The following is a 22,228-nucleotide window of genomic DNA, read 5'->3' as shown; positions in this document are numbered from 1 at the left end:
ATTTTTACGGTTGTATTTTTTCTATAAAATTTTCTTTCTGAATGTTATAAGAAGAAAAAATAATTGAATTTATTCAAACAAGTGAAGACCAAGTCTTTAAAATATTTTCTTGGATTTTCAAATTCTGTTTGAGTTTTGTCTCTCTCAGAATTAAAAATGTCGAGCAAAGCGAGACCAGCTTGCTAGTAAATAAATACAATTTAAAAAATAGAGGCAGCTCACTGGTAAGTGCTGCTATTTGAGCTATTTTTAGAACAGGCCAGCGGGCGACTCATCTGGTCCTTACGAGCTACCTGGTGCCCGCGGGCACCACGTTGGTGACCCCTGCTCTACTGTCATGAAACTATACCCTTTCCTATGTAAACTTCTAATCAATTCTCCAGTCAATCAATAAGGCTGCCGCAGTAGAGGTTGCCCAATTACCTCCCTCCCCCGCCCCTCGGGTAAAGGAAAAAAAAAAAAAAAAGGTGTCACATGACCTGTCAAGTAGGAAGTGTCTAGTTAGCCCTCGAGCACACGAGCGCACGACGAAGCAAGCCCAGAAATCACCGCCGTCTCTGTGTCGTCCTTTCTCCCGCAGATTGATACATTTAACCGGTTCGAAGTAAAAATCACTAAATTAGTCGGCCGCAGTTATGGAAGCGAAGGTGTTTTTTTTCGCCGCAGCCTTGGCTTTGATTGGCGCATCTGCCGCGTCAGACACAGGTAAGTTTGCCTCGCCAGCTAGTGGCGCTAGCCGCTAGTTGAGTAGCCGTCTTCTTTACGAAGCGAAATGCCTTTTTTTTTAATGAAAACGTGGCACATTAAAATGTTGTTTTTGTGTTATTTAGTTTGTGTCGCTCCTGCATGCTCCGACTGGCAGCTTCGTTTCCAGGCTGGCCAGTGAGGCTGCTTTTTGCCCGAAGCAGCTAGCGTTAGCTTTAGCACGCTGACTGACACGTTATGAATACTGGGTTGGAGATAGTGCCATCATAGACCTGGATTGGAGATAGTGCCATCATAGACCTCCGCTTGAAGGCTTAGACCAGTGGTTCTTAACCTTGTTGGAGGTACCAAACCCCACCAGTTTCATATGCGCATTCACCGAACCCTTTAGTGAAAAATAAAATGTTTTTTTTTTTTTTTTCTAATTCAAGACAGTTGTATGTTATTTGTAACACTTTAGTATTGGGAACATATTCTAAGTAACAAAGACTTAATTTAGAGTCATTTGGACACTAGGGGAACATATTCTAAGTAATAAAGACTAATTTAGAGTTATTTGGTTAGGGTTGGGGTCAGGTTTAGGCTTAGGGTTCCAAAAAGGCCATGTCGAATAAGGCATTGATTAGTACATAATGACTAGTTAAAGGCCTACTGAAACCCACTACTACCCACCACGCAGTCTGATAGTTTATATATCAATGATGAAATATTAACATTGCAACACATGCCAATACGGCCTTTTTAATGCCCACATATGAGGTCCTCTCCAAGGTTCTCATAGTCATCATTTTCACTGGCGTCCCACTGGGTGTGAGTTTTCCTTGCCCACTGGGTGTGAGTTTTCCTTGCCCTTATGTGGGTTCTTCCAAGGACGTCGTAGTGGTTTGTACAGTCCTTTGGGACATTTGTGATTTAAGGCTATATAAATAAACATTGATTGATTGATTTTTTTTAACTCCTTTTTTTTTTCTTTTTTTTTTTCTCTCTTTTCTGGTCCGTCGCTATCAATATCCTCAAACACAAATCTTTCATCCTCGCTCAAATTAATGGGGAAATTGTCGTTTTCTCGGTCCAAATAACTTTTTGTTGGAGGCTCCCATTAAAAGCAATGTGAATATGTGAGGAGCCCCCACACTTGCGACGTCATCATCTGCGACTTCCGGTAGAGGCAAGGCTTTTTCAGGAAGTACCAAAAGTGGCGAACTTTATCGTCGATTTTCTCTACTAAATCCTTTCAGCAAAAATATGGCAATATCGCGAAATGGTCAAGTAAGACACATAGAATGGACCTGCTATTCCCGTTTAAATAAGAAAATCTCATTTCAGTAGGCCTTTAACGGCATAATTACACAGTATTTTGGACATCTGTGTTGCTGAATCTTTTGCAATTTGTTCAATTAATATTGGAGAAGTCACAGTAGAAAGATGGAGTTGGGAAGCTTTAGCCTTTAGCCACACAAACACACGGTGATTCCTTGTTTAAAATTCTTGGAGGTGAAACTTTACTATGGATCAGAGAGCGGTCAAGCAAACATGAATCACGACGGAATGTAAACCAGCAGTTTTCGGTGAGAAAATTGTGGTAAAAAGTCGCTTCTTACCGGAGAAAAGCTGAGCTTGGGCCGTCCATGAAGCGGACTCCCCTGAGACATTGGCGTCAAGACACCCGTGGACGTACACCTCCGACTATCTGGTACTATTTAACTCACTAAAACACTAGCAACACAATAGAAAGATAAGGGATTTCCCAGAATTATCCTAGTAAATGTCTCTAAAAACATCAGAATCCGTCCCAATGCCATCGCGCTTTTTTTTTTTTCTTACTCATTTTTTTTAATCTTTTTTTTTCTAGTTCGTCGCTATCAATATCCTTAAACACAAATCTTTCATCCTCGCTAAAATTAATGGGGAAATTGTCGTTTTCTCGGTCCGAATAGCACTTTTTGTTGGAGGCTTCCATTAAAAACAATGTGAGGATGTGAGGAGCCCCCACACGTGTGACGTCATCGTCTGCGACTTCCGGTAGAGGCAGGGCATTTCTCTTAACACCGAAAGTTGCGAACTTTATCGTGGATGTTCTCTACTAAATCCTTTCAGCAAAAATATGGCAATATCGCGAAATAATCAAGTATGACACATAGAATGGACCTGCTATCCCCGTTTAAATAAGAAAATCTAATTTCAGTAGGCCTTTAAGAACCAATATGTTACTAATTTGCATGTTAATAAGCAACTAATTGATGGTGAATATGTTCCCTATACTAGAGTGATACCATATTTTTTTTACTGGTGCACAAAATGAACCGTGCATGAACATCACCTTGTTCAAACAACAAAACTAAGACAGTGCATAAACTCACAACAAATTACACACCTACAAATCAATCAGCTATTGCCGTATCTGTAATACGCCAACAGGGAGAAGTTTGTATTTACACGAAGAGTCGGGTGTGTTTTGAGCTCGGCCGAACCCCTTAGGTCGACTCACCGAACCCCTAGGGTTCGATCAAACCCAGGTTAAGAACCACTGGCTTAGACGCAATAAATGCTGCTTTTGTCATGCAACGTGCCCTCAAATGCCCTGATAGGTTGCTCATAGAATTGTGGCGTGTAGTCATTTTATTTTATTTTTGAAAAGAAAACTCTACTACTCTCCATTTTATAATCAGAATAATAATTTTTATTTCTTTAGTTTATTTCGAACATGAACACACTAACAGCATAATACATCACACAAATTACCAACATTTCATTTTACATCATGTCTGAAAAGGAGTAAGAAGAAGCATCCATTTCTACCGCTTGTCCCTTATGGCAGTGGTTCTCAAATGGGGTTACGCTTACCCCTGGGGGTACTTGAAGGTATGCCAAGTGGTACGTGAGATTTTTTTTAAATATTCTAAAAATAGCAACAATTTAAACCTTTTATAAATATATTTATTGTATAATACTTCAACAAAATATGAATGTAAATGCATAAACTGTGAAAAGTAATGCAACAATTCAATACTCAATGTTGACAGCTAGATTTTTTGTGGACATGTTCCATAAATATTGATGTCAAAGATTTATTTTTTTTGGGAAGAAATGTTTAGAATTCCATCCATCCATCCATTTTCTACCGCTTGTCCCTTATGGCTGTGTTTCTCAAATGGGGGTACGCTTACCCCTGGGGGTACTTGGAAGGTATGCCAAGGGGTACGTGAGATTTTTAAAAAGTATTCTTAAAATAGCAATAATTTTAAAATCCTTTTATAAATATATTTATTGAATAATACTTCAACAAAATATGAATGTAAGTTCATAAACTGTGAAAACAAATGCAACAATGCAATACTCAATGTTGACAGCTAGATTTTTTGTGGACATGTTCCATAAATTTTGATGTTAAAGTTTTCTTTTTTTGTGAAGAAATGTTTACAATTCCATCCATCCATCCATTTTTCTACCGCTTGTCCCTTATGGCAGTGGTTTTCAAATGGGGGTACGCTTACCCCTGGGGGTACTTGGAAGGTATGCCAAGGGGGAAGTGAGATTTTTTTTTAAATATTCTAAAAATAGCAACAATTTAAAAATCCTTTATAAATATATTTATTGAATAATACTGCAACCAAATATTTATTTAAGCTCATAAACCGTGAAAAGAAATGCAACAATGCAATACTCAGTGTTGACAGCTAGATTTTTTGTGGACATGTTCCATAAATATTTATGTCAAAGATTTCTTTTTTTTGTGAAGAAATGTTTGGAATTCCATCCATCCATCCATTTCCTACCGCTTGTCCCTTATGGCAGTGGTTCTCAAATGGGGGTACGCTTACCCCTGGGGGTACTTGGAAGGTATGCCAAGGGGTACGTGAGATTTATTAAAAATATTCTAAAAAATAGCAACAATTTAAAAATCCTTTAAAAATATACTTATTGAATAATACTTTGACAAAAAATGAATGTAAGTCCATAAACTGTGAAAAGAAATGCAACAATGGAATACTCAATGTTGACAGCTAGATTTTTTGTGGACATGTTCCATAAATATTGATGTCAAAGATTTCTTTTTTTGGGAAGAAATGTTTAGAATTCCAACCATCTATCCATTTTCTACCACTTGTCCCTTATGGCAGTGGTTCTCAAATGGGGGTACGCTTACCCCTGGGGGTACTTGAAGGTATGCCAAGGGGTACGTGAGATTTTTAAAAAATGTTCTAAAAATAGCAACAATTTAACTATTCTTGTTATAAATATTTTTACCGAATGATACTTCAACTAAATATGAATGTAAGTTCATAAACTCTGAAAAGAAATGCAACAATGCAATACTCAGTGTTGACAGCTAGATTTTTTGTGGACATGTTCCATAAATATTGATGTTAAAGATTTCTTTTTTTGTGAAGAAATTATAATTAGTTTCATGAATCCAAATTGATCTCTATTACAAACCCTAAAGAGGGCACTTTAAGTTGATTACTTCTGTGTAGAAATCTGTATTTATAATTGAATAACTTGTTTATTTTTCAAGTTTTTAGTTATTATAATTTTTTTTAATTTCAAATAGTTCAAGAAAGACCACTTCAAATGAGCAATATTTTGCACTGTTATACAATTTAATAAATCAGAAACTGATGACATAGTGCCGTATTTTACTTCTTTATCTCTTTTTTTTTTCAACCAAATATGCTTTGCTCTGATTAGGAGGTACTTGTATTAAGAAATGTTCACAGGGGGCGCATCACTGAAAAAAGGTTGAGAACCACTGCCTTATGGGGTTGTGGGGGTGCTGGAGCCTATCTCAGCTGGACAAGTCTCCACCTCATCACAGGGCCAGTAAAGCTTATTTGATCCTATACCTTTCCCACTTCACAGCATTTTGATTGATTTATTGAAACGTTTTTTAGTAAAGGGTAAATGGGTTATACTTGTATAGTGCTTTTTTACTCAAAGCGCTTTGACACTATTTCCTTATTCACCCATTCACACACACATTCACACATTGATGGCAAGGCCCTAACCACAACACTTCACCCTCAGCAAGGCTGAAGTGTCTTGCTCATGGATGCAACGGACGTGACGAGGTTGGTCGAAGGTGGGGATTGAACTAGGAACTAGGGCAGGGTGATATGGCCTTTTTTTAACATCTCAATATTTTTAGGCTGCGATGAGGTGGCGACTTGTCCAGGGTGTACGCCGCCTTCCAGCGATTGTAGCTGAGATGGGCACCAGCGCCCCCCGTGACCCCAAAGGGAATAAGTGGTAGAAAATGGATCGATGGATATTTTTAGGCCATATCGCGATACGCAATATACAGTATATCTCTATTTTGCTTTAGCCTTGAATTAACACTTGATGCATATAATCACAGCAGTATGATGATTCTATGTGTCTACATTAAAACATTATTTTTCATACTGCATTAATATATGCTCATTTTAAAGTTTCATGCAGAGAAGGAAATCACAACTAAGTCAATTGACCAAAACTGTATTTATTAAACAGTTATTAAGCAGTGGCCCAAACATTCATGTCGTTTCAAAACAGAAAGTGCAAGATTGTCAGAGATGTTTTAAAACAAGCTATTAGTGCACTTTTGTGGATGATGTCACAAAGATGACATATCAAAACAACACTAAATTAAAGTGCACTTTTTGTACAAAACGCCACTACAAAAGTTTAAAACAAAGTACACCTTTGTGCATGATGTCACACAAGATATTTCAATAACTGTCAAATAAAAATTAGCTGCATAATAGGAAATCAAATAGTGTTTGTCCTTTGCTATGTGGTAGGTTCCTGCAGACGTTATCTCTCTCTGTTGTTGACTATTTTTTTCATACGGTGTTGATGTGGAAATGGTTGCCTTTGCATTTTGTTGGTGTGGCACTCTTTATTCTCTAGCGGGTGACTTTTAAAATTATGCTAAATATTAGCAGTAATCTGGGGCGGTTCTAGGCATGCTTATATGAGGGGGCAGTCAGAAATGTGAAGGGGGCATCATGTGTACACATCATGCTCCAGCACTTTTTTTTTGTACTTAGAGTAACGATGCTTTCTTCATTGAAATGGGTCTTTAGCTATGTGTCCAACCCCAACCTGGAGTAGTGGATTGCACTTTGTCAGGCCTATACCTTCAGACCTGTCCAACTTGGGTGTCCCACCTGAAGACTAAGCTCCTGCTGGTATAGCTCTTACGGTCACTGAGGCACGCAAACCCCCTGACCACAATAAGGTGGCAATCCCTCAGGGGGGGGAAACTGAAAAATAAAAATAAATGAATAAAATAAAACATCCTTCATCCAGATTTTATCAACCAACAACATAACATTTATCCTAACTGGATGGCCTAACTCTCAAATAAATTTTGACCCAAAGTAGGACTTCACACACTACAGTCAATATTTACAAAACTGAAAGGTAGTCTGATGAATAATGATAAAAAATAATCTCAAACTAATTTATAAAACAGAACGTGGGCACCAAATTCATTCACTCCAATGTATGTGTGTTGCCCACTTGCTTGTAAATTGATGAAAACGGCTGTGTTTTTGTTTTTAGGTGTCTTGGTCATATCAAATGAAACTTATAATTTGTTTATTACAAAATGTAGATTGAAACATCAAAGGTTGATTATGTAGAATTTCAAGAAAAACAACAGAAAAAGAATTCCAGCAGTCGATTGCCAGACCGTTGCTAAGTAAAACGGGCCGTTGCTAGCGACTCCACTCTGAACAGAGGGCAGCAGAGGAGGACTGCTAAGCAGGATATATACCTTATGTTTCATTTTTACCGTCATGAACAGCATCATAAATGACTTTTAGCTTGTTACAGGGACAGTGGAGGCTCTCTGCCTTCCAAACAACTGCTGCTCAGTGCCTCCGCTGTCACTGCTCTCGTCAAGTTGTAAAAAAAAAAAAAAAGAAACTCCGTAGCACCGAAAGTCCGCGACGATAAACGTGTTTATGACAGATAAGACTACACAAATACACCCATCCTAACAAGTATATGATAAATGTAGACAACTTTTCCTTTTCTTTTACTTTCATAATGCAACAGTGATTGGATGTTTACTGAGGGCTGAGGGGTGTGTGCGGGTGTGTGTGTCTGCTGTGCAGCCTGTGGAATGTTGTACACGCAGAGCGGAGGGAGGAATGAGAGGGAAGCCGACACTACTATATCGTGTGTGTCCCTTTTTCGGCGGATTTTTCCGCTAGTGCAGATAATTTTGTCAACTTGTAATGTAGTGATTTTGTGAGTTTATTAAAATTTACTTTCTCAAATTTTGATTTGAGGGGGCAAGACATTTATTTAAGGGGGCTCTGCCCCCTCTTGCCCCTTGCCATGGCAGTAATGCTACTTTTTTTTATCAACGCTTTTGCCCCACACTTGACAAATTACAGTACGGTTGTCTGTTTGACATATTCCCGCTTGAAGCCAAACTACCGCCAGACGATGGACCCCCTGCTATTTTTCCTGTGAATTAATTCTTCATTTGTTAACAGATTAGCACCTTCTTTCTCTCATATTACCACTCGCACCACAGCTGACGTAACCCATGCCGCTACCTCTGCTCCGCGAGGGCATATACATCTGTAACATATGTAAGAAGGTGCGCTTCTGTGAGAAGCAGAAACAAGAAAGAGTGATGAAAGCCTGCAGTGTAATGCCCGCAGCTAAAAGCAACTGCGTGAGAACGTACCCTTGAATATCACGATAGTCATTTTCTATATCGCACAGAGACAAACCCGCGATATCGAGTGTATTCGATATATCGCCCAGACCTAGGAAGAAACATCCAACCATCCATTTTCTACCGCTTGTCGAAATTGGTCGAAGGTGGGGATTGAACCAGGAACCTTCAGGTTGCTGCCACGGCCACTCTCCCAACTGCGGATTCACACTGATGGCAAAGCCCTAACCAGGAGCAAGGGTGAAGTGTCTCGCTCAAGGACACAAAGGATGTGATGAGGTTGGTCGAATGTGGGGATTGAACCAGGAACCCTCAGGTTGCTGGCACGGCCACTCTCCCAGCTGCGTCCCCCAGTAGTTGTAGATTGCACAGTACGGTACATATTCCGTACAATTGACCACTAAATGGTAACACCCGAATAAGTTTTTCAACTTCTTTAAGTTGGAGTCGCTGACTTAAACAATTACCTTCTGAATTAGTGGGAGCCCCGGGCTTGTCTTTGTAATGATATGCTGATGGAAATAAGCCTTTGGCTACAATCTTTCACATTTGCCCCCGCGACCCCAAAAAGGACAGGCGGTTTAAAATGGATGGATGGATGTTCATTAATGTGCATTGTATCATGTCACAAAGTTATAACAAATGACAACTTCTTATGCAGTTTTATTGTACACCTATAAACAAGCTCATTGGTGTGTCTATTGCACAGGTGTCAAACTCAAGGCCAGCGGGCCAGATCTGGCTCTCAACGTCATTTTATATTTCCCGCAAAAGCCTGGAAATAATGTGTCAATAAAATACCTTTTGTTTTCTTTCTTTACTTTCTTATTTTCTTTCTAAAAGTATTATATTTGTTTTCTTTTTTGACAGGGAAAAAATAGTGTCCAATATTGCAAAAAATATATCATCTAACTTTGTTGGTCAAAATCCAAATAAATACTTACATATCTGCTCTACTTTTGGTTTCAAAGCAAGTTATCCATCAAATGGTACACTATAAAAATGACCAATAGATTTTACTGTAAAATTTATGGAGTTTTTTACAGTATATTACTGTAAGTTGAAAAAAAAAGACCAATGTTTTTTTTGTTTTTTTTACAGTAAATTTCTGTCAACTGTGCTGTCAGTTTTTTTTTTAAATTTACGGTTGATTATTTTATGGTACCACTTTTTTCTACGGTAAAAAAATGGCAGCTGACTTGACAAAATAAAATTAAACAGCAGTACTGTATTTCTATCTACAATACATTGTAAAAATAATAAAATAACACCATATATTTTACAGGAAATGTCTGGCAACTAAGCTGCCAGTTTTTTTCTGTTAAAAACAGTGTTCAAATCCACAGATTTTTTTTATTCTTGACGTAAAAAATAATAAAATATTTAAATTCCTAGGCAAATTGATTATTTACTGTTACAAGCAGCCCTCTATTGGCAGCCATGACTGCGGTGTGGCCCACAATAAAAACAAGTTTGACACCCCTGGTCTAGTGGGACAAGCCAAAGTTACAGTAAGTCAGTGAAAATGCAGTCCTTTTATAATGATTTATTTAATTTATTTATTTATTTAATTTAATGATTCTCTCCAGCCCGGAAGCTAATGCTTCATGGACCGGTACCGGACCCTGGACTGGTGGTTGGGGACCACTGCAGTGTATGATATGTACAGATATATTTTTATATAATATATACAATATATAACAATTACCATGTACAATATTACAGTATATGTAACAGCTGCTGCATAAAATAGAGAGTAGATCCAGTAGAAAATAGACATTATAAGCAAAGTGAGGTAGCTAACATAGAAGCGGTCAGGTAAAAGACAGATAACATCTATTGCTGTATGGCAAGTGATTATACAGCTGGATGGGGTGTGGAATGAAGGAGTTCTTGGATCGAACACTGTAGGAACAAAGCTGAAGGAGCCTGTTGGAGTATGAGCTCCGCTGTCCCTCAATTGTCTGGTGGAGTGGGTGGGCAGGATTGTCCATGATGGCGATTAGTTTGTCCAGTGTCCTCCTGTCCCTCACTGACACAAACGCCTTCAACTGCATGCCAATAGTTTGGCCGGCTTTCCGGATCTGTTTGTCAATCCGGTTTAGGTTTCTTTTGCTGGTGCTGCTCCCCCTACAAACCAAAACAAAGTACAGGGCACTGGCCACAACAGACTGATACAAGATCTCCAACAGCTTGCTGCACACATTGAAGGATCTAAGCCTCTTCAGGAAAAAGAGTCTGCTCATGCCCTTCTTGTAAACAGCTTTGCTGTTGTCCTTCCAGTCCAGTCTACTGTTCAAGTGGACCCCAGGTACTTGTACTACCCCACTAGTGCCACCTCCTGGCCCTGGATCTTGATGGGCTCCACATGGGTAATTCTCTTCTTGAAGTCGATGACCAGCTCCTTGGTCTTGTCCACATTAATCAAATTAGCTGTTAGCTTTTTCTAAAAAGATTTGTCTTACTGCTAGTCTTCACCAGGTTAAGCTGTAGCCTATCCCAGCTAACTTTGTTGACAGATTGCATACATCTTATTCTAGTCGCAGGTTAATCACAGAACATATTGACACACCCAGGTCAATTAAGAGTTTTTAATTAACCTATAATACACAATTTTTAGACATACCCATTGAGCAGGGGTGGGGAACCTTTTTAGCTGAGAGCCATGAAAGCCAAATATTTTAAAATGCATTTATGTGAGAGCCATATAATATTTTTTAACACTGAATACAACTAAATGTGTGCATTTTTAAGTAAGGCCATCATATAGAGTATAAGTCTCTTATTCTTTTTAATAACATTGTCATTCTAAAGCTAACCAATTATAAAGAAAAAACTTCTTACCATTAATGCAACTTCTTGAACAGATGCGTTAGAAAACATATGGATTAAAATGCATGAGAATGTTTTTGTACTGTTTCGACTTGCGCTTTTTTCTGTCTATGTAAAAAAGTTGGATCAAAATGCATGAGAATGTTTTGTATTTTATTTTTAACACTGATTACCAGCGGAATTATTCAATACTTAACGTCTTAAGCAATGTCAGGTAAGATTTATCAGAGAGCCAGATGCAGTTATCAAAAGAGCCACAGGTTCCCTACCCCTGCCATAGAGGATTTGACACAACACACCATCACACAAAGATGTTTCAGTGGAGGTTTGATCAATAAATACTTAAAATTTATAATATGTGTTCGCAGATGGATGTCTCAACTTCGCATGTGCTTCTTGTGAAAGCATGATGGACTGCAGGTGGCTCAACTGCAATTCATGTGAGTATCTGTCCCTAAATATGTGTGAGGAATGTGCAGCGATGGCACAGGTTGGTCTTTGTGAGGACTAAATTGTGCGACATTGACTCATGATTCCTGGGGAATGGAGGGAATGTATGTAAGGGGCCGCTGACTCCGATCTGGCGTCATCTTGCATCGCTAAATGCGGAACGATGTTCACATAGCGAAAAAAGGCAGGATGTGCAAGGCTGGATGCCATTGCAGCCTACATTTTAACTTTTTATTATAGGTGACAAAGTAATTGGCTATTTGTATATGTATGTTTTATTATCAGGGTCACATGTTTAATGGATGGAGCAGGAACTGCCTGACATGATTTCTTATCTACAATCGCAATCCCACTCAGCAGAAATGACATGCGAGTTGGATAAAACTACGCTATTGTCAGTGGAGGACGGACTCCAGCGTGACGAGTTCTTGTGAATTTGACAGACTGTGTCCACCAGTGGAAGTGAGGCCCTCTGTGGCAGGAAGCCTTCCTTATCTTTCATACTGAGGGCCGGAGAAGAAGGAAATAGAAACGGCTTTAGCGAGAGAAAAAGGGCATGCTGCTGCTATCCTGTCATCCTGCTCGAATTGAAATCTTAAAACTGTTTACACGCTGAATAAGAATAGGATGGGCGGTAATCTCTTAGGGCAGTTGAACAGTTCAACAACTACTTAAAAACAACAAGCAAACAGCCAAAGAAGGAGAGCTGATGCAGGTTTAACCACCTTAAAATGCACACAAAAAAATGTTATGTTCTATTTTGTGGGTTATCAGGACAGAAAAAGTGGAATGCAAATAAAGGCAAAACAACTTCTAAAAGTGAACCTAATCCTTTACTTTGGATTTTTTTTTAAACTGTTGATCCTATTGGAAATAATGCAAATTCTAATAATTGCCATCATATAATCTGTATAAACTATAAAGGCATTTCAAAAGCAATATTTAATGCTTGGAAGTGTATAAATAAAAATGTAAATATGAAAAACTTGCTTATCTTTAATAAAGCAGTGCAATGGCAAGGCGAGTCATGTCGCTGATGCATATTAGACATGCTGAATATTCATGTGGAAAAAAGTTGTAAATCAACAATACTAAATGTATGTGTTTTTCTAATTCAAGCTTTGTATTTACAAACAACAGCTAAATTATACATTTTAGCGCTTCTGATATATGTCCGGGCTGCTCAGTACAACATGGCTAAAGAACTTCATTTAAGAATTATTGCACATTTTGTTTTAATCCCTCATCAGAGTTATCCTTTTGACTCTTAAATGACTGATAAGAATGTTAAAATGGTTCTAATCATGGCCTGCACTGTTTTATGAGGACAAATGTTCACCACCACGCACACCTAGAGTTTTCCCTCCTACCAAAACATCTTTGCGGTTCTAGAATAAATGACTTGTTTGTTTTTGAGCGCTACAAAAACTGCCATGTCAGTTGGGGCCAGTAAAAATGGATTTGTATAAAATTACCTGCGATGAAGTGGCAACTTGTCCAGGGTGTACCCCGCCTTCCGCCCGATTGTAGCTGAGTTAGGCACCAGCGCCCCCCGCGACCCCAAAGGGAATAAGCGGTAGAAAATGGATGGATGGATACACTTAAACTGCTGCAATGTCATGACTTCATTTAACGTTTCATGCAGTGATTTTGTGTAAACAGTCCTTTGGCATCAGAAGCGACTATACCTGCAGGCCAAGCTCAGCTGTTGTGCTTGGTAGTACAGGATGTATAAGATATCAATATATATATAGTCTGTGACAAAGCTTCACTGCTCTGATGGATCATATTGTTTCCAGACCATACAATATAATACAATGCAGCAGGGCTATTCAAATACAAATTCAGTTGTTTAATGTTTTCAAAACATTACCCGGGCTCCCTGGTCAGGAATCAGCAGGTAATGACAACGAACAAACACAAAGTGATGTCATGAAAAGGCAAACAAAGTTTCAAAATGTTTCAAACACTTGGAGCCAGAATTTTAAGCCAGGTAACGTTGAGTGTCTGACGGGGTTCGTACGCTTTCAGTGGTGTCACACGCGATTATTTCACATGTTCAGGCAGTGAAGGGCTTTTTCCTCTTTGATAACATCAAGAAACACAAAGAGGATCAGTTGTTGCTCCCTCCAGCCATGTATGTCCGCACCATCCTGTTACAATTGCGGTTGAAAGATCCGAACTGCACTTTTCTGAAAGTAATGATATTCAGTCTTGACATTGTCGTTTTGATGTACCACAACACACTCATTGCAAATTTGTTTGTAGTTAGGTATCAGATATTTGTCAGTCCATGCAGGATTCAACCAACAATTCCTAAAGACATGGTTTTAAATGACTCTCAAGGGAAGTCATGCATTGTGGGTTGAATGTTGCCAGGCTACGCGGAGTGTTGCATTCAGTCTATACTAAGGTAGGAATTTTTGCTGACATGACGGCTGAATGTTATTTTCTCGGGAGTTGTTTTGACCCACTGCCTGGGTCACTTGGTGATGGACTGCGTGCCACTAATTGAAAAAGCTTGCAATACTGCGGTTTGTTCTTCAAAGTGGATACCGCGCTTTTTGGGGAATTTTGCCTTTGATTCATGCCTATTGTTCATATTCCTTATGTGAAACAAGCACACAGGTTTTTGTTTTTTATGCACTTACACTCGTAAATGAACACTAACGAAAGTCAGCAAATCATGGAGCCAATGGAAGTCACTCTATTCCCCATATGAAGCGCTTTAAAAAGCATCCATAAACCTCCGTCATAGTTTCATATTTACGCTGTAGATATATTTGTACCGTATTTTTCGGACCTTCAACTGCACCGTATTATAAAGCACACTGCCGATAAGCAGGTCTATTCAGGTCTATTTTCATACAGAAGGCGGAATATAAGATGTGTTAAAGGGGTCATATTAGGATTTTTGTTCTATATTTAAAACATTTCCTTGTGGTCTACATAACATGGTTATTTGGTCAAAATGTTGCAAAGATTGTTTTACAGACTATCTTCAAGCTGCTTTCTGAACATATTTTCATGATGGATGGTTTTGTTTTTTGTTTTTTGTTTTTTTACATGGTTCTATTTCGACAGTGTCTTTTCCCCGTCATCTTTGTTGTACTGGTAGTTTTAGCGCTTCCATAGCGAGTCTACTGACAGATATGTTAGAACTGTATGCTACTTTGTATTAGAAATAGCAAAAGCGAGGATGAATCCACCATAATAAGAGGATTGAGAAAAAGAATGCACTTGACTACAATGGTGAATGCGTGCAAATTTTTGGGGATTATGCAGATCCCATATACTACACATCAGCAGGTACCAATAGGTAAGAAAAAATGGTTTTGCATAATATTCCAAAGCAAAAAGCCAGATAATGTTTCCTAATAGGTGCCATTTTGGGGTCCTAATACACACAATAATAATACCTGTATGTTGAAACGCAGCTGACTACGTTAGCTGTAATGCGCAGACAATCCATCAAGCGGTGCGGCTTCCTAACCTACAAAGTCGTATTAAAACGTTTTGACAGCTTTTTGAGCGCCGTGTGTAATGTTTCGTATTTTCAATGAAACATCAACATTTTGGGCTTTCTCGCTAGTTTTGTTCATTGAAAAGGCATCAACTTGCAGTCCACACATATGTGTTACTGCCATCTACCGGACACACTTATTACACCATGTACCAAATAAAATTGCTTTGGGGTCTAAGGACAATTAGAATTAATCTGTACATTAAGGAACTTTGGCGATTTTTGAGATAATGAAAGGATTTTGAGTATGCCTTTATAGTCTCAAAAATACGATAATGTAACAGGAGCATTTGTAATAAACATGTATTTACTTTTTTTGATTATTTTAAGCTTATGAGAGCGTATTCATTTCCAATGCATCACGTTTGCTTTTTCCTTCAGAACATCACTAGTGTGCATCATGCATCAGTATGCTAATGTTGCTGGAGTTGCAACTGGCAGTCTGAACAGAACAGAAAGTACTTTATTGTTGAGAGCAATTAAGTCTGCTTGTTGAGTATGTGACAGGCAAAGGAGGTACACAATAGTACACACTGATTATTATAAAATACATCTGCAAATCTATTTGGGTTCACGTTTAGTGGATCTTTACTGTTGGTTTTTTTACGAGTAAATATGTATAATGAAAAAAACATGACATGGAAAGGAGACACAATCCCGAGGTGTCCTCAGTTGTGACTCACTGGGTGTCAAACAATCAAGAGCTTGGTTTTGTACCAGTATGATAATCATGGTTCAACTCAAACATGGGGAATTTACCTGTTGTCCTTTTCAAATTCATAACAAACACAACACCTATCCGTTTCGTGTCACTGCTTTGACTTCCTGTTATTTAGGACAGAGAGCTTTTATGATGGGGGCAAAGTCCCCTGTCATGGTTAAATAGTAATTTGATTGAACAAGTAGAATATAATTCACTGCAGTTGTCTACACTACGAAAACAATTTGTTTCTGTAGCTGTAGTGTGGTAAGCAGCAGTTTTGAACTCTGCAGCATACACTAACATCAAGATATCCGTGCATTTTTCCCGGATGCTTTGTAATGAACAAAAAACAAAAACTTGAAGCATGAACACAAATTGAAGTAATGTTCTTCTGCATTTCAGCATCACCTGCTTGCCGCAATATTACTCTTGTGGAAGCAACAAACGACACTTGTACCAATGCCAGCTGCTCCGGTAGGTCTCCTGTTCTTATATTACATTGATACACTCTGTTTGGACTTTCTTAGACTCCAAAGCAAGATTTGTTTATACTATGCACCGACTTTGCTGCATCGTTTAAATAACATGCATTATCAGCTGTGGGCCATTTCTCAATGAGAAACGCACAAAACACCGCCTCTCCTGGGTGTGGTATAGTATATTGGATTGTGTAACAATTTTTTCTTGTTCCAGAGACTGTTGACTCTGGAGTCACATGCATACTGCTACGCTTTAAATGTGTCAGCTCTTTGGGCTCTCTGTTTTCTGTCTTCTCTAACCAACTTGGAACTGACAAGCGTGGGAGTTTTTTTTTTTTTTTTGCAATTTGTGAGCGTAGCCTTATGGTTTCCATGGCTTTCTCCTTGTTAAAACCTTTTTGTGGTGATGGTTCCCTGTCCAGCTTTTGCGACGTCAGCTGTCCAGACTTCCAATACCCCGTCTGTTGCCCCTACCACTGCAATCCCCCCCACCCCTGTCGTCACCGTCTCTAACAGCAGCAGCCCTCTGCCCACCACAGGTAAACCCTTCGCTACCCGCTTCCTGCTATATCTTCATTCTGCACTCTTAGTAGTTCAGTATTTTTTTTTCATCAGGAAGTATCACTTCACTTTTTTATGTACAGTGAAACCATTTGCACAGGATGACCATTTTTATTTTACACTTTCAAAATACCCTGGGAACTCTATAGTTGAACAATACCATGTAATTTGTTGTTCAATTTTTTTATGTATCCCTTAAAAAGTTGCACAAAAACTTTTAACATTCAACTCTCCAATTTTTTTTTTTGGGCTTTACTGTATTATAAACTAGTGATGGCAAATTGGACAATGCTATTTTTGTCCACAATACATCAACAATAAAACAAAAGCAGCACAATTGACTGTACACTAAAAATATATCCTTGTGACCAACACATTTTTGATGAGCAATCCCCAAGTGAGCATAATTTCTTATACAAACGAGTGGTTTCTTTCCAGGCTGCTCAATACAATGTCGAAGCTGACACTGATTAAAAGGAAAAACGTAATGAACATCGCACATATATTTGTTTGATATGAATAGAATAGAAAGTACTTTATTGATCCTTCTCTATGGACTAATCTGACACGCTCTGGAACAGATTGTGTTCCACTATACAGTCATAAGAAGCTTTATCTTCTTCATAAGAGCTGTCTGGTTCCCACATTTCTGCTAAGCTTTGCTGGTTGAACACATTTATTTAGTTTCTTGAACTGTATCAAATGGTGTAAAGCCTGACTGTCACTGTGACCCTGCTGCAGAGAGCACAGCCAATATCACCACTGCTGCTCCAACACCCAGTGATAGCACCTCCACCATCGCCACTGCCACTACCACTACCACTGTCAACGCGACCACTGCATCTATTAATTCCAGTGAGTGGCTCATGCTCGTTTTATTTACCCAAGCTGCACTACACGACGCCTGACTTCTTTTTTTCTTTTTCCAGGCACGATCCAAACTAGCGCCGCCCCGGTAACATCTTCTCCCGCTCCCCACAAGAACTCAACCTTCGACGCCGCCAGCTTCATCGGGGGCATCGTGCTGGTGCTGGGCCTCCAGGCGGTCATCTTCTTCCTGTACAAGTTCTGCAAATCCAAGGACCGCAACTACCACACCCTCTGAAAGCGCACCGCTCATTCAATGTCTACAATCTCTCAGCTAATATTACCCCACAAAGCAAATCATTCCCATACCATTCACCCTTGCCGTGATGGACTCAAACAGTGTTTCCAAACACCCACATCTTTGTGCAGCTTCTGCATTCAGACCTGAGTGAGTATCAGAACATCCATGCACGCTTTGTTTGGGTGATTGCACAATCTATTCAGGTGTCATCTGGCAGATATAGCTTTAATTTGGAACCAGTGTTTGACTTTTGAATGTAACGGCAACGGTTGAGTTCAGCCAGTTGAATCTTGGCTCCATTCCCTCTCCCTTACAGTTCTATCTTGTATATGTTGGTTATAGATGATATGAAAGAGTTTATCATATGCGCGAGGGGTTACAATCAACACAATTAAAAAGCCATTTATGAGGCGAGTGGTTTTCTCTCTAGGAGGGCTGTAGAGTTACACTTTTTGGGGTTGACTTTCTGGGCAAAGATCACCCAAATCAGTTGTGAAGATAACACTGCGTAAAAGAGCAGTTACCGGTAGTTGCAATAAAACATCAATTCCATTTTCTGTCTTATCATCACCCGGTTTGGTCGTTGAGGTGGTCTTTAAAGATTGTACAGTATTTTTAGGATTATTGCTAATTTGTTAAATGTATGGAAGAAGACTAATGGGGACGGCGTGCACTTTCCCTGATTTGGACCGTAATTGGTGTTAAGTGCCTTTTTAATGTCCAGTGTAGTTGAAGAGGGAAAGGATGATTGTATTTGATTGAGGCCTGAGTGTCATTAATAGTTTCCCAGCTGGACTGAAGAGCCTTAGTTATTGAAGACCATAGAACATAAGAAGCATTAGCATTCAAGGCGTTAGTCCTATTTACCATCCAGCTGAAGCCCCTCCCCCCAGTGTATGGAAGACCATACCTAAGCATGCATAGTCTTCTCACTCACTTCTCACCTCTTATCACTGGGTGCTTCCAGTTTGGGAGGCTCTAATGCTAAAATACTTGACTATTGAATGGGTTTGAGTTATACTAAAACAAATATTTGTAAATGAGAAGTGTGGTTTGGCTGCCATTGCTGTGTGATTTTTATTTTGTCTCCACTCTGTGCCGATTTGTGTCTCGCTTTGAAGCTGTGAAGTTCAGGGAAGGCCTAATGAAGGAGTGTTGATCTGTGTTTTTGCTTCAGCGAGCTTGTCGTTTAAATGCTTTTTCAGGATTTTGTTTAAAAAAAATCAACATCTTTTCTCCTAATGCTTGCATTTAAGACTGACATTATTCATACACAGGGCTGATTTGGATTTTTTAGGGACGGACGAAAGTTTCAAAAGACTAAGAAGTTATTTAGGGATGTGAAATATTTCCTATTTTCACTTTTTAATTTACCTGTTGACAACAAGTCAATGTCCAAAAAGATTCTTAACAATTAATATCTAATATTTGTAGAACGGGCCCATGTACCTAAAATGACTCAAGTACTGGTCTTGGGTTTTTTTCCCCCGTAACATTGACATTTAATTACATTAAATGTTTAAAAACAAACATCAGTGAAAAGGCCATTTGTGCTTGCTTAACTATATATATCAAATAAACCTTCATTTTTATTGTTAAAACGTATTATACATTTTCTCTAACACAACTTCTTAGTCTCGTTTGTTACATTCTTGTAACATTTCCAGCTAAAACGAAAGTCGCTCCACTCCACATCCTCAGTTTATGAATGATATTTAGGCTTAATTGTATAGCATATAGATGCTCCTTTTAGATTTCCTCCCTGAATAACCACTTGATAAGTCGTAAGAAGAATGCCTTGAAACTGCAAACTAAACCAAAATCCCTCAGTTTCGGCATAGAACTCAAGCACTGCACTGACCAGCTTCCTTTGCGTTTGTACGCTTCCTCTTAAAAGCTTGTATATTACGAGCAGCTTAGAGTTGGATTCCATCTGAATGATTTCTTATACCCTGGTGGAATTAAGCTGCAACCCAAAGACGCACGCCTTATAGCTGTGCCTCTTTTTTTTCTTTCTCATCCTCTGGTTAAATTTGCAGAAAAATATTTGTTGACCAGCCACCATGCAGTTGCTGCATTCCTACGTAAAACAGCATCACATGTTGCTGTCTGGTATGTAACGCATGTCCACTATGTGCTGCTTCTTACTCAGTCCCTTGCACATCTTCAGGAAAAGTGCCTTATTATTCAGTTCTAACTTTGTCCTCAAAATAATAGTCATTACTTTCACACCCGCTTAGGTGGTGTTTTCGTTTTTTTTTTGCGCCATATCACACCCAGCCTTAACTTTAAATGTTATTTTGCCACCTTGTTTGAATGATGCCAAAATAGTGGACACATTTGTTAAATGAAGTGGTCTCTCCCAGAATCAGTAGCCGTTTTCCATCTCAAGTCACATTTCCACAAAGCAGTACGGTTCAGATCAGGTTTGCTTTTCCAGGATTTCCTCCGATTTAAATTCACTCTGAATGCAGGCCTTTCTGTCAACCAATCAACGCATGTGTGTCTAACTCCGTCCACCGCAACATGCTAACACAGGATGGTTTATGTTGGCTTGCTGCATTTCAAGCCCTTTTTCCACAAAGCGGTACGATTCGGATCAGGTTTGTGTTGCCATGGCGTGGTGTGCACTAGATGGCACTAGTTGCAGTAGCTACGTAGTGTGTTAATGAAATGTAAAAATGAAGAGAAAACAGTATTTTGTTGCCATTCAATTAATGCTGAGGCTCCAGGGGCATTCTCTAGCAGCCAATTAACACAGCAGTGTGTCTAGCTCTGCTTTCTAGAAGCATTCTAAAGTGTAGCACTCCAGCGCCATGGAAATCAAACCCAATTGTATTGCTTGGCGAAAACCTGGAAAAACAAGTATGTTTTAAATATCCAAAATCTAACACTCCCGACACTTTACGTCCAAAATCTTTGTTTGTCACACGTCCACTGGAGTGCCATCTATTTCTTTTGCCTTTTCAAAGCCACAACGGAGTGTTTTGGCTTCTCCCTGCTATGTGGGAATTTGGAAAAAAAACAACCTTGTTTTCTATCTCTCTCTTGTGTATTTCCTTTTTTTTTTCAGTGTTGTCCTAAGTTTGAGCCTGTTCACCCAATAAAGTTTGTTCAATGAAGGAATTTGCCTCGTCGAACTTTCACATCGCATGTTTTACGATGCTAGCAGGGAGGTTAGTGACCAAGCATGGTTACAGTTGAAGAGACCTTACCTGGATGACAGAAGGTGTCTTGACCAGTGTTCCTTAAAAACAGCAGGGTCTCCTGTCGCAGGTCACGGTGTTAGTCATTTGATGATGTTAAATACATGGTTGGAAGGTCTCAGCAGTAACAGCTGTCTGGCCGGGATAGGATGTTTGTAAATTGACCATAGTTACGTTTTTCAAAACCAACCGCTGCTGTTCTGTCGAATTTTGCTGCTGCTTTGAAAAAAGCTATCTATAGCGTAAAATGGTGATTAAAACAAAAATGTAAGCTACCACTGTTTGTCAATGTGAACTTTCTCACACTGTAATTGTCTACTTGCTGGTCAGAAAAAAAATGAAGCCATTTAAAATCCCTATTTGTACACGACACATACAACGTACAGTTGTCAAAAGTATACATACACTTGTGAATTACACAATATCATGGCTGTTTTGAGTTTCCAATAATTTCTACAAATCTTATTTTTTTGTGATAGAGTGATTGGAGCACATACCAGTACTTGAAAGTCACAAAAAACATTCATGAAGTTTGGTTCTAATATGGATTTATTATGGGTCTATTGAAAATGTGACCAAATCTGCTGGATCAAAAGTATACATGCATCAACATGCATGATCAATTTTGGTGATGTAGAAAAGTTACAATCAAAACAAATTAGCTTCATGGCAGGGCCTCTTAACTTCATGTGAGTGATTATGATTGCGACACCTGTTGACTTCTCTGAGCCCATTTAAATAGGGCTCATGTGAGGCAGTCATTAGACTCGGTTACAAAGGCGACAATGGGGAAAGTCAAAGGTACTCCCCACAAATCTGAAAAAACTAATCATTGACTTGAACAAATCAGGAAAGTTACTTGGAGCCATCTCACATACTGAGGTCCCAAGAGCAACCGTGCAGACAATTGTTCATAAGTATAAAGTACATGGCACAGTTTTGTTACTGCCACAATCAGGAAGAAAATGCAGGCTATCACCTGC

General features: G+C 39.0%; 1 protein-coding gene across 2 annotated transcripts; it reads left to right on the top strand.

The window, feature by feature from the left end:
• The first annotated feature begins 471 nt into the window (after positions 1–471).
• Positions 472–21,165, top strand: cd164 (CD164 molecule, sialomucin). Of its 2 annotated transcripts, XM_061900501.1 has the most exons (6): positions 472–705; positions 11,584–11,655; positions 16,294–16,365; positions 16,793–16,909; positions 17,673–17,786; positions 17,861–21,165. In XM_061900501.1, exons 1-6 carry the CDS (start codon positions 636–638, stop codon positions 18,034–18,036), a joined length of 621 nt encoding a protein of 206 aa, XP_061756485.1. In that variant the 5' UTR covers positions 472–635; the 3' UTR covers positions 18,037–21,165. The 2 variants fall into 2 exon arrangements, with proteins under 2 accessions (XP_061756485.1, XP_061756486.1); XM_061900502.1 differs by lacking the exon at positions 16,793–16,909 and having other exon boundaries at positions 475–705.
• The last annotated feature ends 1,063 nt before the right edge of the window (positions 21,166–22,228 follow it).

This window comes from Nerophis ophidion, linkage group LG05, assembly GCF_033978795.1.
Source record: "Nerophis ophidion isolate RoL-2023_Sa linkage group LG05, RoL_Noph_v1.0, whole genome shotgun sequence".
Lineage (NCBI taxonomy): Eukaryota > Metazoa > Chordata > Actinopteri > Syngnathiformes > Syngnathidae > Nerophis > Nerophis ophidion.
The sequence above is the reverse complement of the archived record's forward strand: the minus strand, read 5'-3'. Positions and strand labels throughout refer to the sequence as shown.

Bases quoted from the DNA above. Each gene is read 5' to 3' on its own strand.
- cd164 (XM_061900501.1), top strand. From the start codon at position 636: ATGGAAGCGAAGGTGTTTTTTTTCGCCGCAGCCTTGGCTTTGATTGGC. The intron at 11,656-16,293 runs GTGAGTATCTGT...TCTGCATTTCAG, and splicing joins GTGGCTCAACTGCAATTCAT to CATCACCTGCTTGCCGCAAT. The intron at 16,366-16,792 runs GTAGGTCTCCTG...TTCCCTGTCCAG, and splicing joins TACCAATGCCAGCTGCTCCG to CTTTTGCGACGTCAGCTGTC.